We start from the raw sequence: 14,211 nt of genomic DNA on the forward strand, positions 1-14,211 counted from the left end.
TGACTCTTTTCCTGTTTGAATACTTGTAAAAACTCCTACTATCAACTTTCACCATTTTTACCTGCTACCTGTTTATTTCAGTGGAGAACACAAGTCTTAGACCCATTCTTCAGCCTCAACCTGGTTCTTGTCAGGCAACATTTTTTACACTCTTGCTGTTTACTGCAGTGAACAGTGTCATTCCCCCTCACTAAATTCTTTTGGAACAAAGTGTCCGGCTATTTCTCTCCCTGCCTGATATTACACAGTGTCTTCAGTTCAGCTTCCAGATCAGTAATCCTGATACAAATTTCCTCCAGCTGCTTATACTTTTCCTGACAAATACATCAGCAAATCGCCTTGTAATCCAAAAGCTCCCACATTTCCACAGCTGCAACGTAGCACCAGTGGTGCCTTTGCTACTTATGTTATTTACTTAAATTGATTGCTCATTTAATTAACTTAGAATAATTCCTATGTATACCACACCTCTCTCCCATGCACTGAAGTCCCACTTGAAGCTAATTTGCTGCTCTCGGTCACCGTCTTACTCTGGTGTAGTTATGTATTCCTTACACCCCTTTTACACAATACAAAATTAATATAGATACTGTTACCTGGAAAGAACAGCAATGAGTGAAACAAACATATTTCGAGAGTGTGAAATGAAACTTGCAGTGGTATTAAATCAACAGTTATTTTTTTGGTTACGTTTGGGAACAGACGGTGGTCAGTAATAATGTAGACCCTGTGAAAACTGATAATAGTGATATTGTCGGTAAAAATATGGAAATGGGGATATGTCAAATGCCAAATTTGCATCAGAATTTACAGTGAATTAGGGAATAACATGCCAGACATTTCCAGGAATCTAATGATGAATCAGAGATAAGGTTCATTCCAGTGTTTGAAACAAAGTCGGTGAGGCATTTTTCTCAGATTCATTATAGAGGTTTGAGCCTTGTTGGTGAAGCCAGTATTTATTACCCATCTTATCTTCCCTTGAAAGGTGGTGATGAGCTGCTGCTGACTTGAACCTTTGCAGTCCATGTGGTGCAGGTAGACCCACAGTCTAAGGGAGTCCGGGATTTTGAAAGAAGTGGGATATCAGTCCAAGTCAGGAACTTTCATGTGGTCATGTTCCCATACATATGCCACCCTGCTGGGGGTAAAGGTCATGGGCTTGGAAGTTGCAATAGTTTGCCAATCAAGCATGTTGTTTTGTCGTTAATAATGTTGAGTTTATTGCATGTGAATGGAGCTGGTTTCTTCTGGGCAAGAGATGAATATTCCATCACTTTACTGATTGTGCATTTTAAACAGTGAACGGGCTTTGGGGAAATCGGGAAATGAGAAATATCTGCTGTAGAATTCCCAGCCTCTTACCTGCCCTTATAGCCACAGAATTTATATTGTTTGTCAAGTTCAGTTTTGTCTCAATGGTAACCCAGGGAATATGGTCAGTGGAAGATTCAGTGATGGTAATTCTGTTGAATGCCATGGGGAGATGATTAGATTCTCTGTTGGCAGTGCTCGTTGTGTGGCAGTTGTCTGGTGTTAGTGTTACCTGCCACTTATCTGTCCATGCCTGGATACAGCCTTGTTCCTGTTGTATAGGGACAGATAGCTCAATTGAACAGCACCTCACTCCCTTAGCCACCAATGCATAAGAACATAAGAAATAGGAGCAGGAGTAGGCCATCTAGCCCCTCGAGCCTGCCCCGCCATTCAATAAGATCATGGCTGATCTGAAGTGGATCAGTTCCACATTCCTGCTTTCTCCCCATAACCCTTAAGACCCTTGTCTATCAGAAACCTATCTACCCGTGACTTAAACATATTCAATGAGGTAGCCTCCACCACTTCAATGGGCAGAGAATTCCAGAGATTCACTACCCTTTGAGAGAAAAAGTTCCTCCTCAACTCTGTTCTAAACTGAACACCCCCCCCCCCTTCCTTATTTTGAGGCTGTGCCCTCTTGTTCCGGTTTCCTTTTTAAGTGGAAAGTATCTCTCTACCTCTATCCTATCTAGCCCCTTTATATTCTTATATGTCTCTATAGATCACTCCTCAGCCTTCTAAACTCCAACGAGTACAGGCCCAATCTACTCTATCTCTCCTCAGAAGCGAACCCCTCATTTCCGGTATCAACCTGGTGAACCTTCTCTGTACTCCCTCCAAGGCCAAAATATCCTTTTGCAAATAAAGGGACCAAAACTGCATACAGTACTCCAGCTGCGGCTTCACTAGTACCCTGTACAGTTGCAGCAAGACCTCCCTGCTTTTATATTCTACCCCCCTCGCTATAAAGGCCAACATCCCATTCGCCTTCTTGATCACCTGCTGCACCTGCAGACTGGGTTTTTACGATTCATGCACAAACCCCCAGGTCCCTCTGCACAGTAACATGTTGTAATTTTTCACCATTTAAATAATAATCCATTTTAATACTATTTCTTCCAAAGTGGATAACCTCACACTTGGCAACATTATACTCCATCTGCCAGGCCCTCGCCCACTCACTTAGCCTATCCAAATCTCTCTGCAGACTCTGTGTCCTCCACACAATTTGCTTTTCCGCTCATCTTTGTGTCTTCAGCAAACTTTATTACCCGACACTCAGTCCCCTCCTCCAGATTGTCTGTGTACATGGTAAGTAGCTGAGGTCCCAGCACCGATCCCTGCGGCACTCCACTAGTCACCAACTGCCAATCAGAAAAAGCACCCATTTATTCCAATTCTCTGCTTCCTATTAGACAACGAATCCTCAATCCATGCTAACACCTTACCCCCAACTCCGTGCACCTTAATCTTCTGCAGCAACCTTTTGTGAGGCACCTTATCAAATGTCTTCTGGAAATCTAAAAACACCACATCCACCTGTTCCCCTCTGTCTACAGCACTAGTCACATCTTCATAAAAAAATCCAGTAAATTCGCCAAACACGACTTCCCCTTCATGAATCCGTGCTGTGTCTGCTTGATCGAACCATTCCTTTCCAGTGCAATATATCCAATATATGCACAGTGACAGTAATATGTATCATTCACAGGAGGAACTGCAGCAACTCACCAAAGCTCCTTCAACATTTCCCAATCCATGATCTCTGTCACCCTTGAGCGACAAGGGCAGCAGATATATGGGAAGGCCACTAACTGCAAGTTTCCCTCCAATGGCAGTTCAGGAAAGAAAACAAATTCAAACCTTACCAGCAACTCCCACATCCAGTGAATAATTAAACAAAAATGTTGGTTTTATATTTGGAATTGATAGCCTCTTTTAACAATGGATCTTCATGGATTTGGGGCTAAGTTTGTTACAGGGATAAGGTCAGATATACTTTCACTGAATGTTTCTGTGTTCCCAGAAGGTGTTTGATAACACGGTTCACAGGGGGCTTCAGTTGCTTCTTGTAAAGTGTAACAACATGGATAGAAACTCATTGACAAGTTTAATTTTCTCCATTTGTGTTCACAGATCCAAACCCCACAATCCCTGAGTTCCTGACAAACTGTGATGAATATCAACTGTTCAAATTGACAAAATTCTACCGGGACAGACTAGAGCAGGCGATGGAAGGAGGAGTGGATGGAGTCAGCTTATCGTTAACATACGAGAGGATTTTCAGTGGACAAGAACATGGGGTAAGTGGGAGGGACACAGAATGAATTATTTCAATCAGTGCAAAACTTTCAGGATATATTGACAAATGATGGTGAAAGAACAGGTTCTGTCCAGATAATCTTCGAGTATACAAGGAATCACAAGCTGCACTGATAATGGAGTTATTGACAAATAATATTCCTGTCTGTAAGTCTACACCAGACCCAGGTACCCCGCCCGGGGACAGGAGCTCGGCTGCACTCGCCCCGCCCGGGGACAGGAGCTCGGCTGCACTCGCCCCCCCCCGGGGACAGGAGCTCGGCTGCGCTCGCCCCCCCCGGGGACAGGAGCTCGGCTGCACTCGCCCCCCCCCCGGGGACAGGAGCTCGGCTGCACTCGCCCCCCCCGGGGACAGGAGCTCGGCTGCACTCGCCCCCCCCGGGGACAGGAGCTCGGCTGCACTCGCCCCCCCCGGGGACAGGAGCTCGGCTGCACTCGCCCCCCCCCGGGGACAGGAGCTCGGCTGCACTCGCCCCCCCCCGGGGACAGGAGCTCGGCTGCACTCGCACCCCCCGGGGACAGGAGCTCGGCTGCACTCGCCCCGGGGACAGGAGCTCGGCTGCACTCGCCCCCCCCGGGGACAGGAGCTCGGCTGCACTCGCCCCGCCCGGGGACAGGAGCTCGGCTGCACTCGCCCCCCCCGGGGACAGGAGCTCGGCTGCACTCGCCCCCCCCCGGGGACAGGGGCTCGGCTGCACTCACCCCCCCCGGGGACAGGAGCTCGGCTGCACTCGCCCCCCCCGGGGACAGGAGCTCGGCTGCACTCGCCCCCCCCGGGGACAGGAGCTCGGCTGCACTCGCCCCCCCCGGGGACAGGAGCTCGGCTGCACTCGCCCCCCCCGGGGACAGGAGCTCGGCTGCACTCGCCCCCCCCGGGGACAGGAGCTCGGCTGCACTCGCCCCCCCCCGGGGACAGGAGCTCGGCTGCACTCACCCCCCCCGGGGACAGGAGCTCGGCTGCACTCGCCCCCCCCCTGGGGACAGGAGCTCGGCTGCACTCGCCCCCCCCCGGGGACAGGAGCTCGGCTGCACTCGCCCCCCCCGGGGACAGGAGCTCGGCTGCACTCACCCCCCCCGGGGACAGGAGCTCGGCTGCACTCGCCCCCCCCGGGGACAGGAGCTCGGCTGCACTCACCCCGGGGACAGGAGCTCGGCTGCACTCGCCCCCCCCGGGGACAGGGGCTCGGCTGCACCCCCCCCGGGGACAGGAGCTCGGCTGCACTCGCCCCCCCCGGGGACAGGGGCTCGGCTGCACTCGCCCCGCCCGGGGACAGGGGCTCGGCTGCACTCGCCCCCCCCGGGGACAGGAGCTCGGCTGCACTCGCCCCCCCCGGGGACAGGGGCTCGGCTGCACTCGCTCCCCCCGGGGACAGGAGCTCGGCTGCACTCACCCCGGGGACAGGAGCTCGGCTGCACTCGCCCCCCCCGGGGACAGGAGCTCGGCTGCACTCACCCCGGGGACAGGAGCTCGGCTGCACTCGCCCCCCCCGGGGACAGGAGCTCGGCTGCACTCACCCCGGGGACAGGGGCTCGGCTGCACTCGCCCCCCCCGGGGACAGGAGCTCGGCTGCACTCACCCCGGGGACAGGAGCTCGGCTGCACTCGCCCCCCCCGGGGACAGGAGCTCGGCTGCACTCACCCCGGGGACAGGAGCTCGGCTGCACTCGCCCCCCCCGGGGACAGGAGCTCGGCTGCACTCACCCCGGGGACAGGGGCTCGGCTGCACTCGCCCCGCCGCTTATTGGGATATTGCTGGATACACAAACTGGAGATCTGGTCTCAAAATCCAGAAATCCACTCGGTACTTGTGTAAACCAGTGTTAAAGGTGCCTTGTGAGATCGGAGCTTTAAACCACCATGGAACATGCTTTGACATTAATATTCGATTTTCGTCAAAGGCCCTTTATAAAGTCATAGAGATTTTCAGCATGTAAACAGGCCCTTCGGCCCAGCTTATCCATGCTGCCCCACTTTTAACCCCAAAGCTAGTTCCAATTGCCCCGTTTGTCCCATATCCCTCCATACCCATCTCGTGTAAGTCCCAATGACTTTTAAAATACAAAGTTGTATCCACCTCTACTACTACCTCTGGAAGCTTGTTCCAGACACACACCATCCTCTGGACCCCTTTGTATCTCTCCCCTCTCACCTTAAACTGTGCGCTCTAGTTTAATCTCCTCTACCTTTTGGAAATGATGTTGACTATCTCGCTGATCTGTGCCCCTCATTATTTTATAGACCTCTATAAGATCACCTCTCAGCCTTCTATGCTCCAGAGGAAAAAAACTCCCAGTCTATCCAGCAGCTCCTTACAACCCGATCCATCAAGTCCAAGTAGCGTCCTAGTAAATATTTTCTGCATTCTTTCTAGTTTAATAATATACTTCCTATAATAGGGTGACTAGAACTGGATACGTTATTCCAAGTGTGGCCTTATCAATGTCTTGTACAACTTGAAGACATCCCAACTCCTGTATTCAATGTTCTGACTAATGAAACCAAGCATGCCGAATGCCTTCTTGACCACTCTGTCCACTTTCAAGGAGCTATGAACTTGTGCCTCTAGATCTCTTCGTTCTGTAACTCTCTCCAATGCCCTATCATTAACTGATTAAGTCCTGTCCTGGTTCAATCTACCAAAATGCATCACCTTGCATTTATCTAAATTAAACTCCATCTGCCATTTGTCAGCCCACTGGCTGTCACAGTGCTAGATAACTGTCTTCATTGTCTGCCATGCCACCAATCTTGATGTCATCTGCAAACTTACTAACCATGCTGACTAAATTCTCATCCAAATCATTAATATGAATGACACATAACAGTACACCCAGCACTGATCCCTGAGGCACATCACTAGTCACAGGCTTCCAGTTTGAAAAACAACCCAATACAACCACCCTCTGTCTTCTGTCATCAAGCCAATTTTGGATCCATTTAGATACCTCACCGTGGATCCCGTTAGATTTAACCTTATGCAGCAACCTACCATGCAATACCTTGTCAAAGACCTTACTAAAGTCCATGTAGACAACATCAACTGCACTTCCCTCATCTACCTTCTTGGTTATCCCTTCAAAAAACTCAATCAAATTTGAGAGACATGATTTTCCATTCACAAAACCATGCTGCCTGTCCTCTATCAGTCATTGCGTCTCTAAATGTCTGTATGTAGATCCTGTCTCTCAAAGTACCTTCCAACAGCTTACTCACTACAGATGTGAGGTTCACCGGCCTGTAGTTCCCAGGCTCTTTCCCTGCAACCCTTCTTAAACAAATGCACAACATTTGCCACCCTTCAATCTTCAGGCATCTTAGCTGTGAGTTTAGCTGAGGAAACCTGCTGTCCTGACTCAAGCTGGCCTGTTTGTGGATCCAGACACACAGAAATGTGTTTGACTACTCATTATCCTCTGAAATGGTCTAGAAAAAGAGGCAAAGCAGCTTAATTTCTCCAATCAAGGATGTCTTGGCAGCACGATTACTGACTGAACTATCCAGGCTGAACTTGTGGCGATTCACTTGTTTATGACAGTGTTGGTAAGACTCAGTGTACTGTCTGTGTTGGAGATGAAGAACCTTCTTCAAACTGAGGAGTGGGTGTGGTGTTGTGTGATGCTATGTCCCTGTGAAATGTGCTAGATTATCAGGTGCAGCATTGCTTATCACCTCAATCTATTCAATAATAACATCACACATCCATCACTCCACCATTATAATCAAACCAGAGGCCTAACCCTGGCTCAATGAGTTGTGTAGATGAGTGTTATGATGGCCAGAAAGGACATGGGAGATGGTCATTAAATCTCCTGCTGGCTTTTTGAAGTACAAACTTCCTGTTTGAGCGGAGGCTTTAGCCGGACTGCTGGTTCTGGGATTCAGACTTGCTGTAAATCGTGATTGTGGCTCTTCCTTTTGATTTTCAATAAATGGTTTCTGGTGATGGGGAAGTGGATTTGGAGGCTTTCTGCATTGGCGATGAGGACTCGCCTCTGTGGACGACTACATTCGTCAAGTAGCTTCAGTAATGAAAAGGAAATATGTTTGTTTTTGGGAAACCTGAGCCCTATGATAAGAGTGTACAGAGAGCATGCATTACTAATTTCATGTCAGCAACATTGAAGGAGATGAAAAACAAATGTAATATTGTTGAGAGCGTGCGAGGCCCTGACATTCAGTATGATTTAAAAAGTTTGACCTTGCTGCATGTTCCTGACTTAAACTATTGATGAACTAGTAGACCGAGGGAAAAACCTCCATGACCCGAATCCCTCTGTTATACTCCAGAGTTACCACTTCAACACGGCTGAGAAACCTGTCGGGAACCTATCACCCAATTCCTGTCTGGATGATGAAAATTAGCAGAACATTTGTGAGATCTTGCTGCCTCGAGATGAATAGTGGTGATATAGATTGGTCTGCAGCATCAATAATCTAACTAGACCAAAAGAAGCTGTTGGTGTAACTCAGTCTGGATTCACAACAAATAATTCCAATAACCTAATGTGAGAATAAAGCAGACGAGGTGCTCAGGAACTACAAGGGGCATCAGGCAGCAAAGTCATCCAACTGGGGAGAGTGTCATTGTGTAAACAGTCTTTAATAGAGAGGGCTTGTGTAAACCAGGTGTTAAAGGACCCTTTGTGAGATCGGAACTTTAAAAGACCATCAACGAAAGGCAGTGATGACCCTAAGAGTGTTGGGGAACATATGCCAGAGAGTTGCGGATGCCAGACAATAAATGATTACAAGTACTGCCAAAGGGCACAGCCAAGGTGAAATTACAGGAATCGGTAAAACGTGTGCTGCCTAGTGAAGAAACCATGGCCAATACCTGACCGTACCATGCTGCTATTCCTTCTTCCAGAGTCAGAGATATACAAGGGAATCACATCACCACAACAAAGGCTGCCCTCATCATTATAGAATTACTGGGAAATGGCTAACCTCGAAGAACAAAAACAGGAACAGGCCTTTCGACCCTCCGAGCCTGCACCGACCATGCTGCCTGACTTAACTAAATCCATCTATGGTTCCAGGGAACCATATCCCTCCGTTCCCATCCTATTCATGTATTTCTCAAGATGTCCCTTAAAGTCACTATCGTATCTGCTTCCACTACCTTCCCCGGCAGTGAGTTCCAGGTACCCACCACCCTCTGTTAAAAAACTTGCCTTGTACATCTCCTTTAAACCTTGCCCCTCGCACCGTAAACCTGTGTCCCCTAGTAACTGACTCTTCACCCTGGGGAAAAAAGCTTCTGATGATCCACTCAGTTCATGCTCCTCATAATCTTGTAAACTTCTATCAGATCATCACTCCAGTGAGAAGAAAGTTTCTCCAACCTTTCCTCATAGCTAATGTCCTTCACACCAGGCAACACCCTGGTAAATCTTTTCTGAACCCTCTCCAAAACCTCCATATCCTTCTGGTAGTGTGGCGACCAGAATTTAACACAATATTCCAACTAAGGTTCTATAACATGATTTGCCAGTTTTTAAACTCAGTGCCCCAGGCGATGAAGGCCAGCGTGCCGTATGCTGCCTTGATTACCTTCTCCATCTGCATTGCCACTTTCAGTGACCTGTGTAACTGTGCACTCAGATCCCTTTGCCTATCAATACTCCGAAGGGTTCTGCCATTTACTGTGTATTTCCTTTCTGTATTAGACATCAAAAACGCATTACCTCACACTTGTCCAATTTAAACTCCATCCGCCATCTCTCCGCCCAAGTCTCCAACTGATCTATATCCCGCTGTATTCTCTGATGTTCCTCATCGCTATCCACAAATCCATCAACCTTTGTCTCGTCAGCAAACTTACTAATCAAACCAGTTACATTTTCCCCCAAATCATTTTTATATATATATATGGCAAAGTTCCCAGCACTGATCTCTGACTACCGCCAGTTGTCACAGCCCTCCTTTCAGAAAGGTACCCTCCCACTGCTAATCCTCTGTCTTTGACTGAGCCAGTTTAATATCCACCTTGCCAGCTCACCTCTGATCCCATGCATCTTCACCTTCTGCACCAGTCTGCTATGAGGGACCTTGTCAAAGGCCTTACTGAAGCCCATAGAGACAACATCCACTGCCCTATCCTCATCAATCATCTTCGTCACTTCCTCAAAAAACTCGATCTAGTTAGTGAGACACGGCCTCCCCTTCACAAGTACGTCCACTTATTTCCAAGTGGGAATAAATCCTGTTTTGAAGATTCCTGTCCAGTAATTTCCCTACCACTGCTGGACATCATAATGGATAGCCATAATGGGCATTTGATACATCCTTAGCTGGTCTCCGTTACAGGAGAACAGACACACAATCAAGCTAACCTGCACATCTTTAGACTGTGGGAGGAAACCGGAGCATCTGGAGGAATCTGGAGTTGAGTCGATGGTTAAAAAGAAAAAGGAGGCTTATGTTCGGATGAGATTGGAGGGCTCAGATAGTGCACTAGAAAGCTTTAGATTGGCTAGGAGGGAGTTGAAGAGTGAGTTGAGAAGGGCTAAAAGAGGACATGAGAAGACTTTGGCTGATAGGATTAAGGAGAATCCTAAGGCATTCTATAGGTATGTCAAGAACAGAAGGTTGGTCAGGGCAAGATTAGGGCCAGTTACAGACAGCAGGGGGAAGTTGTGTGTGGAACCGGAGGAGATTGGAGAAGTATTGAACCAATATTTCTCTTCGGTGTTCACGCAGGGGGACATGAATATAGCTGAGGAGGACATTGGGTTGCAGGGGTGTAAAATAGACAGTATTACGGTTGATAAAGAGGATGTGCTGGAAATTCTTGAGGGGCTGAAAATAGATAAGTCCCCTGGTCCGGATGGGATCTACCCTAGGATTCTCTGGGAGGCTAGAGAGGTGATTGCAGAGCCTCTGGCTCAGATCTTCAGGTCGTCATTGGTCTCTGGTGTAGTCCCGGAGGATTGGAGGATAGCGAATGTTGTCCCATTGTTTAAGAAGGGGAACAGAGACTTTGCCGGGAATTATAGACCGGTGAGTCTTACTTCTGTTGTGGGCAAGGTTTTAGAAAAAATTATTAGGGATAGGATTTATAGTTATTTGGAGTGTAATGAATTGATTAGAAATAGTCAGCATGGTTTTGTAGCGGGTAGGTCGTGCCTTACTAACCTTATTGAGTTTTTTGAGAAGGTGACCAAAGAGGTGGATGGGGGTAAGGCAGTTGACGTGGTATACATGGATTTTAGTAAGGCGTTCGATAAGGTTCACCATGGTAGGCTACTGCAGAAAATGCAGATGTATGGGATTGTGGGTAATCTAGGAAGTTGGATCAGGAATTGGCTATCAGATAGGAGACAGAGGGTGGTGGTGGATGGTAAATATTCATCATGGAGTTCGGTTACGAGTGGTGTGCCTCAGGGATCTGTTTTGGGGCCACTGCTGTTTGTAATTTTTATTAATGATCTGGATGAGGGTATAGTTGGGTGGATTAGTAAATTTGCTGATGACACCAAAGTTGGAGGTGTGGTAGATTGTGAGGAAGGGTGTCATAGTCTGCAGGGAGACTTAGATAGGTTGCAGAGCTGGGCCGAGAGGTGGCGGATGGAATTTAATGCAGAGAAGTGTGAGGTAATTCACTTTGGTAGGAGCAACAGATGTGTCGAGTATAGGGCTAACGGGAGGACTTTGAATAGTGTGGATGAACAGAGGGATCTAGGTGTGTGTGTACATAGATCCCTGAAAGTTGGGAATCAAGTAGATAAGGTTGTCAAGAAGGCGTACGGTGTCTTGGCGTTTATTGGTAGGGGGATTGAATTTAGGAGTCGCAGTGTAATGTTGCAACTGTACACTACTCTAGTGCGGCCGCACTTGGAGTACTGTGTGCAGTTCTGGTCCCCGCATTACAAGAAGGATGTGGAGGCGTTGGAGAGGGTGCAGAGGAGGTTTACTAGGATGTTGCCTGGTATGGTGGGGAGGTCCTATGAGGAGAGACTGAGGGATCTAGGGTTGTTTTCGTTGGAAAGAAGGCGGCTAAGAGGGGATCTTATTGAAACATATAAGATGATTAGAGGTTTAGATAGGGTGGATAGTGATAGCCTTTTTCCTCGGATGGAGAAAGCTAGCACGAGGGGGCATGGCTTTAAATTAAGGGGGGGTAGCTACAGGACGGATGTCAGGGGTAGGTTCTTTACCCAGCGGGTGGTGAGGGATTGGAATGCCCTGCCTGCTGCAGTTGTAGATGCGTCTAGTTTGGGGGCGTTTAAGAGATCTCTGGATAGGTTTATGGACGAAAAGGGATTGGTATAGGCTAGTGGGTCATTGTTTTTGTAACTGGTCGGCGCAACATCGTGGGCCGAAGGGCCTGTTCTGCGCTGTAATGTTCTATGTTCTATGTTCTATGAAACCCACACAGACATGAGGAGAATGTGCAAACTCCACACAGACAGTGAGCTAAGCCAGGAATCGAATACAGGTCCCTGGAGCTGTGAAGCAGCAGCACTAACCACTGTGTCAATGTGCCGTCCCATCGCGTTGGACACTGAAGGACAGACAACTAATCACATGATTTCTAGTTCAGTTGATTCACATTTGTTTATTGTTAATGATTGGAAGGAGATTTCAGGAGAATTTTCAGTCCGTGTTTATTATGGATCAGGACTTGGCCCAGTGACTGATTTCTGAGCTGAAAACAACTGGGAAATCCCATCACTGAGCAGATCCTTTCCTTCTCATTCTCAGTGTTTATCTTTCACTCTGTGTCTCATTATTCTTCATTATTATTCTTCATAGAAAGTCACTGAGCTCGTGGATAAGGGAAACCGGGCGGACAGTTCCAAACTTCTCCTCAGTCTGGTGATGGGAAAAGGATCTCGGGCTCGAAGGGTGATGTGGGAATCCTTTGTGAGAATGCGTCACGGAGTCCCAAAGCTGGATAAAATACTGAAAGAAATACAGGAACTTGGTACGGTAAAATCACAGTGAATTCAATTTCCCATTTAAACACTGCCGATATCACTGTAATATTACACAGAGCTGTTTTCATGGAAGATCATTTATTTAAACAGGTGCTGATTCGTTTGATTATATGGACATCGCACGTGGTTTATCTGAATTATCCAGTAACCTGAAAGGTAAGAGAGGAAATGGAGATAATAAACCATTTCACTTCTGAGAATCTGAATGATTGGAGCCTTTTTTAAGAGATTGTGAAAATCTGGCATAGTGAAAATTAAAGACTGGAAATTGGGTGGAGCATGATTCGGTTTTATCATTAATACTCAACCATACATAGTTTCAAATTACAATTCATATCATCTCTCGTTTTTTTCCCAAAATTATGTGACTAATGCATCTTTTCACTTAATCCAGCTGTTAATTGCTATTAATTCTGAAGTCTTGTACACACCCGGTCGAAACCCGGTACTGTGTGAATCTCAGTACAGAGTTCCTGTGTGTCTGGATGTTCTAACTAACAGAAAGAAAAGATTGGGGGTAAATGGGTGTTTTTTTCTGGTTGGCGATCAATGACTAGTGTGCCTCAGGGTTGAGACTGCAATTGTTTATGATTTACAGTGATGATTTTGAGTTGTATGTCAAAATTGGCAGATGACACTAGGGTAAGTAGCAGAGAAAAGTGTGCAGAGGCTGATGAAAGTCTACAATGTAATATAGATAGTGTAAGTGAGTGGGCGAGGCTCTGGCAAATGGAGTACAATATTGATAAATGTGAGGTCACCCATTTTGTTAGGAATAACAGTAAAATGGATTATTATTTAAATGGTAAAAAATTGCAGCAAGCTGCTGTGCAGAGGGACCTGGGTGTCACTGTGCAAGAACTCAAATGTAATTTTGTCCTTCATTGATAGATGGATGGAGTTTAAAAACAGGGAGGCTATGTTGCAGCTGCACCAGGTGCTGGTAGGTTCACACCTGGAGTACTGTGTATAGATTTGGTTTCCTTCCTAGATAAAGATATACTGACACGAGAGGGGGTGCCGTCAGCTCTGTGCCAGAGATCAGTGCGGAGCTGTATAAATTATTACAATGTGCATTTGAATCTGCTTAAAAGTCACTAGCAAGCCCAGCACTGAAATTTCCAGGCCCGTTAGCCTCTCGCCCTGTCACCACCTCACGTCAGGAGTTGTTCACTCCAACGGGATTTTGTAGGGAGCTGGCAAACAGACCCCACTGGAGTGAAGGGGATGACATCAAAGCCCCTAGGAGGGTGGAGGTGGCTGGGGTACCCTGGGCATTGCCAGCCTGGGCCCCTGGCACTGCCAAAGGGGCAGAGTCCTAATGTCCAGGACACCTTGGCACTGTCTACTGGGTATTGAGCAGTGCCAAGAGTTCAGGACCTAATGGGGATCTGGCCTGTGGGAGTGAGGGTGGGGAGTCCCGCTTCCACTCTGCATTCTGTCTGAGTGACAGAGGGAGGGAGGACAGCGATTGGGGCTGGCCATCAGGGTGGGGAGAGGGGACCAGCCTGCTGGGGGGTGTGAAACCTATGTCGGGGTGGGGGATGGGCCGGGACTGTGTGGGGGTGGAGGGTAATGATGGCCTGGGTGTGTTCATGGGGCTAACGACCAGGGTGCCGGCAGTGTG

General features: G+C 47.8%; 1 protein-coding gene across 1 annotated transcript in view; it reads left to right on the forward strand.

Moving 5' to 3' along the window:
• The window catches only part of LOC145337700 (NACHT, LRR and PYD domains-containing protein 3-like), a 75,293-nt gene that overhangs the window by 10,615 nt on the left and 50,467 nt on the right, over positions 1-14,211 (forward strand). Inside the window, exons 3-5 of the mRNA XM_080182532.1 lie at positions 3,457-3,623; positions 12,400-12,571; positions 12,675-12,740. Coding sequence (XP_080038658.1) covers positions 3,457-3,623; positions 12,400-12,571; positions 12,675-12,740 — 405 coding nt within the window. The remainder of the gene's footprint in view (positions 1-3,456; positions 3,624-12,399; positions 12,572-12,674; positions 12,741-14,211) is intronic.

The sequence above is a fragment of the Carcharhinus amblyrhynchos genome, unplaced genomic scaffold (assembly GCF_965287045.1).
Source record: "Carcharhinus amblyrhynchos unplaced genomic scaffold, sCarAmb.v2.hapA scaffold_62, whole genome shotgun sequence".
Lineage (NCBI taxonomy): Eukaryota > Metazoa > Chordata > Chondrichthyes > Carcharhiniformes > Carcharhinidae > Carcharhinus > Carcharhinus amblyrhynchos.